This window comes from Chrysoperla carnea, chromosome 1 (assembly GCF_905475395.1).
Source record: "Chrysoperla carnea chromosome 1, inChrCarn1.1, whole genome shotgun sequence".
Lineage (NCBI taxonomy): Eukaryota > Metazoa > Arthropoda > Insecta > Neuroptera > Chrysopidae > Chrysoperla > Chrysoperla carnea.
This window is the reverse complement of record NC_058337.1, coordinates 85597848-85606339: the sequence shown is the minus strand read 5'-3', so window position 1 is coordinate 85606339 and position 8492 is coordinate 85597848. Positions and strand designations below refer to the sequence as shown.

General features: G+C 26.8%; 1 protein-coding gene across 1 annotated transcript; it reads left to right on the top strand.

The window, feature by feature from the left end:
* Window positions 1-389: 389 nt before the first annotated feature.
* Window positions 390-2196, top strand: LOC123291682 (insulin-like growth factor-binding protein complex acid labile subunit; the record flags this gene model as incomplete). The annotated part of the gene is made up of 1 exon (XM_044872055.1): window positions 390-2196. A coding segment is annotated over one exon (1791 nt), but the record flags the coding sequence as incomplete, so codon positions are not given.
* Window positions 2197-8492: the final 6296 nt, after the last annotated feature.

The following is an 8492-nucleotide window of genomic DNA, read 5'->3' as shown; positions in this document are numbered from 1 at the left end:
TACATTTAGATAGTTTAATGAAATTAAATGTATCATTTAATAAAATTTTTGAATTCAATCTTACAAATGTAAACAATTTAGAATTTTTAGATTTATCATTTAATTATTTGCACGATTTCAACTTTGTAAATTTCTCTTCCCAATTAAAATATTTAAATTTATCAAATAATAATTTTGAAATCATACCTGGTGGAATTTTTAATAAATTAAAAAATTTAAACAGTTTATTATTAAAGAATAATAAAATAAAGATGATTAATCATGAAAGTTTTATTGGTCTTACAAATTTAAAATTATTAGATTTATCTGATAACCATCTAAAAATTATTCCAAATAATACTTTTCAACAATTAACAAATTTAGAAAAATTATTAATTAAAAATAACCAACTTGGGTCAATCGTCTATGAAAGTTTTAATGGTTTAAGATTTTTGAGAAGTTTAGATTTAACAAATCAAAATTTAAAAGCTATACCTTTCAAAGCATTTAAAGGATTAGATAATTTAAGTGTATTATTATTGTCCAATAATGGTTTGAAATCAATTGAAAATGGAAGTTTTATAGGACTAAATAATTTGGACATATTAGATTTATCAAACAACTCTTTAGAATTTATACCAAGTGGATCGTTTTTGGACCTGAGTGATTTAAACAATTTAAATTTAGCTAATAACTCATTACGAAAGTTAGAATCAGGAAGTTTTTATTACTTAAGTAGATTAAATAAATTAAATTTAATAAATAATGATATAAACTCTATTGAAAAAGAAAGTTTTATAGGCCTAAATAATTTGAACACATTAGATTTATCGCACAACTCTTTGGAATTAATTCAAAAAGGCAGTTTTATTGGCATAAATAAATATATTTCATTATTAGACTTGTCAAATAACTATTTAGATTTTATACCAAGTGAATCATTTTCAGGCTTGAACAGTTTACTACATTTAAATTTGGTTAATAATTCTTTGCAAAAGTTAGTACCCAAAAGTTTTTACGGTTTAAGTGAATTGCTTGAATTAAATTTATCAAACCAAAATTTAACTGAAATACCAATAGGAACATTTAAAGGATTAGATAGATTACAAAACCTAATATTATCAAATAACCCTTTAAAATTACTTGAATATGGAAGTTTTAGTTTTTTAAAAGAATTGTCTACTTTAGATTTATCGAATAATAATTTGAATTTTATACCATGTGAATCATTTAAGGATTTAAATTCATTAAGAAGTTTACTATTAACTAATAATTGTTTACAAAAATTAGAACTCAATAGTTTTTATGGTTTAAATAAATTGACCAGATTAAATTTAGCAAACCAAAATTTAAGTCATATTCCATTGGGATCATTTAAGGGATTTGATAGATTAAATACGCTTTCATTATCGAACAACAGTTTAAAAGAAATAAAAAATAGAAATTTTTATGATTTAAATTATCTGAATACATTGGATTTATCAAATAATTTTTTACATTTTATACCAAATGGATCATTTGAAGGTTTGAGCAGTTTAATAGATTTATTATTAACAAATAATTCATTAATCACATTAGAATCTGGAAGTTTTAATGGCTTATTTAATTTGGCCAAATTAGATTTAACAAATAATTCATTAATCACATTAGAATCTGGAAGTTTTAATGGCTTATTTAATTTGGCCAAATTAGATTTAACAAATAATTTTTTACATTTTATACCAATTGGAACATTCGATACCTTAAACAATTTAGTAACGTTAAAATTGTCAAATAATAATTTAAACTCATTTAATTTTGGTAGTTTTGATGGTCTAGACCATTTACAAAATTTAGATTTATCGTATAATCTCTTAGACAAAATTCAAAGCAATAAATTTTTGAAATTAACAAATTTAAAAGTTTTAAATGTATCGTATAATGCTATTAATTCCATGGAATCGGAAATTTTTACTAATTTAAATTTGTTAAATATGTTAATTTTTGATGGTAACCAAATATATGAAAAAAGTATTATCACAAAAGTTACATGTATCACAAATACTTGTAGTGGTCGAACAATCAGCTTAGGAGAAAATAGACAAAGATGTTGGGATTTGGCAGTTGATGTGATTGCTGCAAAAGCAAAACTTATAAAACTTATAAGTATTAAAAATACTACAGCACTACCAAATGTTTTTGGGATAGATTGTAAAGAGTAAATTTTTTTGTAATATTTTTGAAAATACAATTTTTTTATTTGAAACCTCGTCTTTTATGCAAAGTAAGATCCGATAAAAATATATATGTATATATCCATAAATGTACATATTATGTCCCTACATGTCCATCCCTTAAAAGAAGAATTAATGTAGCCACTCAATCAAGAAATGATCTTTTCCCAGTTCTGCTCCAATATTAACTCGGTCTGAGGTGCTTAATCATCAATTCTGATCAATCGGCAATTACGTTTCATGCAATTACTTTCTGTAAATGATTTAATTCGTTTTAAGAAATAACACCTTGTACGCTTATCGCTTTTCCCACAAAACCTCCTTTCCACATACATTACCAAAACCATTGTTCTTAAGTCACTTCCAACGTTGAAGTCCTCTTCGCCGTGTACTTATCCTTCGGCAAAAATTGCTAAATTTGAATTTTACAAATAAAGCCAAGTCTAGAGATGCTAATATTGGTAGTCATAGAAGATTGCTCAAAAACCTCTCCTTAACGTTCAAGTCCAACCCCTTTGAGATTTTTTCTATTGATTTTGGTTAAGTCGAGACGACTACTTCAGAGAGATGAGCTTGAGCGAAGAAGGTTTAGACAACAACAAAAGTCTCCAAGGAGATTTGCAACTCTCAGTTTTGATTATATCTGTTCAGTTCTTCAAGTTGAAGTGTGGGGGGCAAATTTGTGCTAATTGCATAAGCCTATGAGAGATGACTTCTAAAAACATCGGGCGGCTATTATGTTATCCAAATAATAAGTCAGATATTATTGATGGATAAGTCCATTACGAATCTCAATATATAACTGTATTTGACCATCTTTGTTTATCTAAGTGAAAATCTTTGTCTTACTCATAGGGCTTAAACTTGTAAATCTGATTTCGACTTGCACATGTGTAAGAGGAAGATCAAAGTATAACACCAAGTTTGAAATAGAAGGACCAAAGCTAATTTGTAAGAGAAAAAGCAACTTACAAGTAAGTAAGCTTAATTAGTCTTACTTTGATGTTGGTGTCGTTTGAGACGTAGGTTTGCATCCGCTAGCGATTTTCAAATGTCACTAGACATTATATAATGCAAACTTAACAGAAAGTCATTTTCCTCCAACCAGGTAAATTTGTTACTACCAATGCAGACACCCGATGATATTTCCAAAAGCTTTGCTTTTTTACGTTTAAAAATTTTTGTGTATTGTGAAAATGAAAACGAAAGATATAAAATGCTTCATACATTCCCGAATGCAATAAACATATTGAAAAATAACTGTGAGGCTCCGTTTAGGTATTAAATAGGTTATGTACGATGATTCACCATTTTTACCCTAATGCAATGCACAAAGCAGTCGTTTATAGTATAAGAGCCAGCTCCTTTTCTTGCTTGACGAAATATTTCGTAGATAAACTTTTTTTTTAACTAATTACAATGATTTTAATTTCAAATTTCGATTAAACCCTAAGAATAAACTATATTAATAAGTATTTTAACCATATGGGCGTAGCAATACGGGAGCAATACAAAGCATCAGATCTTTCTATAGGGGTAGAAAAAAATATGTCAATTTTTTTTAATTTTCCGATTTAAATATTCCGAAAAAGGTTAATCAAGCTTTGGAAAATTTCTCAGCTGCTAATCACACATTTTTCAAGATAAATAAAACTTATTAAGACCAAAAAATATAGTATCAGACCTTTTTATAGGATAAAACTTTTATTGACGAATTTTATTTACAAATTTTCAAAAATTTTTATTCAAATTCGCCCATATTGACCGGACTTACCCTAAATGTTTCTCATAACTTGTAAAACGATATGTCTCGACTAACAGTCTTACACCAGATTTTTTGTATTCAAAGAGAGGTTAAGGGTTCCATGCACCTCAGCAGTGGTTATATGCACCTCAGCTGCATCATACGACCCACAAACTCTTCAGAGAGTTTGTGGGCAGCGGGAGGACTGTTAAATTTAATAGTACACAAAACTCCTTAACAAGACTTATAGAATGCATTCCATAACAAGAGAAATAATACGCTCATAAGCTATGTCCAACGAGGCACGAGACATTCTGTTAATCTGTTTGATAGTCAAGCAAAAAGAAAGGTGCTGGCTCTTATACTACAATTGTAAACAGTGGTATATTTTTAAGAGGCCTACAAAAGGATGAAACTACTAACTCAGTCTACATATATTATGTAACAGGGCATACGGTTATTTTTATTTTTTATAATTTCCACGTTATAGAAAAATACTCGAATAGATAAATATCAAAAGTGTATACCAATTGATCATAATTATAAATTACTAATTTCTTTTTTTTTTAACGAACACTGAATAGATATTCGTTGTGTGCGTAGTCATGGTAGGGACAATAAAATCGATGCCAGCGCTTCCAGTGAAAAATTTTGATGATTAAGGACACTGTTATGCTTAATTTGCAGTTCTTTACATGTTAATGTTATAGAAATGTCAAATTAAAATTATTGAAAAATACTAATTAATTAAACTTAATGCATTAAAAATTGTGAAAATAAGAAATCAAATTGCACAAATATTATTTTTCAAATATAAATTATCATAATTATTTATTTAAATTTGTTAGACAAAAATATTAAATTTTCAATGTAAGTCATAACACACATGATTTTTCAATTCTTCCATATTTTAAATGGCCCATATGTCCTTTGAATCTTGTGATAATTTGTCTTCTACTTTGGCCTTCATATTTCTTCGAACAATTTTGACATCCAATATATTCCCATAATGATGTTATCTTTCGGATTTCCAAGTAATTGTTTTAATTTTGTTCTACTAATGGAAGCTATTTTTAGGATTTAAGAATTTTCACATGAACTGTTATTGTCGCAAATTTTATTAAATTAAAATAAAAATATAAAAATAAAATATTTAAATTTGAAAATCCGATTTAAAACATCAAAATTTGTTAGAACATTATCAAGGATTATGTATAAAATAAAAATATTTATTTTTATATCATTTTACTAAAAGTTATAATAAAAAGTTAAAAATAATATGTATAACATTATCCCTAAAAACATAACATAGTAACATGTATTCCTGTATTCCTGTTTTATATTTTATATCCCTGTAAAATACTAAACATATAAAACGAATGTGTATATGTATAGTATTCTGTGAAAGAGGCCTTTGTTGGGTAAGTATATTTTATAAATGAAGGACTCCAATCATAATATCACCGCGTGCCCTAATGACGTGTCACTGTTGGGGGCCTCAGGATATTTTAACCCTAGTCGTTATGTTTGTTATATATTCATTTTCATTCATTTGTATTTTACCAGTTTATATGTGTACAAAATAGTGCTATAACAGAATATCGGTATTATACAATGCCGTTTTTGATAAATACAATACTGATTAAGAAATTTAATTTTTATTTTAGATGGCTTAATTTATTATTTAAATTTTTTTTGAAATTTAAAAGCAATTTTTTCCTCTTTGGTAAAAAAAATAAGAATTTAAATTATGGAAAAGAAAAATTGTTGGTTGACGTCAACGTTTTATGATATTTGAAGCAAATGTAAGGAATGGGACTACACAAAAATAACTGATAAAATTATTTTGAGATGTTTCTAATTTGAGTAACAAGGTGGTACGAAATAGAACCGACAGTAAAAAAAATATTAAATATTTATTTTAAAGTAAAAATCCTACCAATAATTCCTCAGAAGAGTGAACCATTAAGTTTTGAAATTGATTGATTGTCGTTGTCTTCAAAACGCAATTGATTACAAGAAAAAATTTGATTCGATTAGTTACTTCAAAATTATTTACTTCTTGAGAATTTTTTTTTTCAGTGTTCTCTATATAAAATGTATATTATGTGTAATACAGTCAATCCATTTTGACTGGAAAAAATTTCAATGGTGGATCTGAGGTTTTTCATTGTTTAAATAAAAGTTGAAGCTAATTTTGAGTCAAACAACTTTCTCATTTACACTTTTACAAAAAAATCATTTTTTCTTAATGAAAATCGTGGAAAAGCCTTTTTTGATACTTTAGCGCCACCTACTTTTTGTAATTTAACTCGTATGACATTGCTCCAATGACATAAAATATAACTGACAATGTCCTCTATTTGAAAAATTTTTCCCTTAAACCAATAGATTCCGAGAATAACGCATTCCAAAATTTTTTTGGATTTTCTCAAAAACAGCGGAACGAAAAATTATCTTAATTTTGTTTAAAATTATTTGCATGCCCAATAACGATCTATAGCCTCAGATTCACCATTGAAATTTTTTCCAGGTCCGGCCTTTTTTTCGTCTAGATTGACTGTATCAGTGTATGTACAAAATTGCCACTGTCGTGCTTATACACCTAATACAAGTAATTGGTTCTTCTAACATTTTCTATACTCCCAAGCATTTATCAATGATGTCTTCTGATTCCTTCACTTCTGAAAATATCGCTTAGACGAACGGAGAAATTGCAATAACCAATACTAAGTACTTCTCGGTTACAAAGACTTACCGACTCTCGCAACAACTTAATTTAAAATTACTTAAAATAAATTGTATTTTTAAATTGGCAGACTTGTTTTTTAATATTGTTACACTTTTTTGCCAATAATTAGTAAAATTTCTAATTGTTTTTACAGTGTAAAGGTTACTGATTGTTCGAGCTTGGAGCTGGAGTATCCTGAATAAGAGTAATGGAAAGCTTAATCCCCAGATCGTTGCAAATTGCACTTTCAATTGTATATTACTTATAATTTAAATTTGCTTTGGACGAATAATTCTTGATCTAGTTTCATAAATCTTGTATATGTTAAATCGAGGGCGTAAATATATTAAATAATAAATAAATTTCGAATATATTACATATATATTTATATTTATTCAAAACAAAACTAAAGTATAAATATAACAGAAAATCGAATTATTTTCGTAATTGACGTATGCATATATTTTGTTAAAAGCAATTTTCTAAATTGAACAATACACAAATCGTGGAGAATTTATGGCGTTTTTTTTGTAAAGTAAGCACATTTACGTAAGTGTCAATCAATCATATGTATTGAAATGAAAATTTAAAAATAAAATCCTACATTTTTATAAAAAGGAACAAAACGATATATTAAATGATAGATAATACATATTTTCACTGTTATATGACATAAAAAGAATTTCCAAAATGTTGAGAGTGAAATTATTTTTTATAAATTATAAAACAGACTATAATTATTCTAAATGCTTAAGGGGAAATGTTTCTGTTTCAAGAAAATTTTGTCGAGTGTCTTAAGCATGTTACTTAAGGATTTTGAGTACTTCGATCTCCTATTACAAAATATTTATGAAAATAAAGCTAAAAAGATATTTAAACTATTTTACCTTTAAAACGACCCCAAAAATCTACCATTTTGAGATATGCAAAATATTTTGATAATGCGTCAATTTGTATTTTTATTAAAATTTTATGTCTTTTCTTTTAAAAAAACTTGGAAGTAAGTTACCAGTCAGTTATCAGTGGAAGTGAGCTATCAGAAGTTAAAGATAATAGAGATAATTTAAAGTAAGTACAAGGAAATTTTATGTTACCTATGTCATTATAAATATCCTGATCAAATCAAATGTAGGTACGCACATATCATGTTGTCGACTAAATCAGAAAAATTAAATTCTTGAAATAATAAAACAGGTATTTGACTTTTAAAATAAAAACATTAAATTTTCGGAAAAATATCTTTTTTGTTTTGAAAGTAGACCCCCTTCGATTCTGTCAAATCTTTCGGTATAAAAAAGTAAACACATTTTCTGGGAGTATATGGTAAATTTATTTAAACACCCTACTTTTTGTGAATATTTGCTTAACCTATGTTATTTATTCACTTACTTGTAATACATTTCGAACAGGCGTGTAATTTTTTTCGATTTTGATATTATATGTGTAGAAAGAATCTGTTTAAATCTATACACATATATGTATACAGAATATTGTCTTCTAATTATTCGAACTTATTCGATAAATGATATTTATCTGATTGCTTGTTTAGTATGAGGGTAAAAAACCTGTTATTGAGAGTTAGACAACAACTTAAGCTGTATAAGGTAGCATCAATATGATTTACATTCCCCCCCCCCCTCTAATATTTAGATATTTATCAATTTTTACTGTGAAAAAGCACTTTTACAAAAGAAATTGAGCCCAAATTATTTTTTGAATATTTGCTCTTATGAAGTGAAAATTCTATTCTTCTTTGACCTGGCTATTGAAGGAGTAATAAAAGACAAGTATAATGGTTATTTCACATGATTTCTTACAACATTTA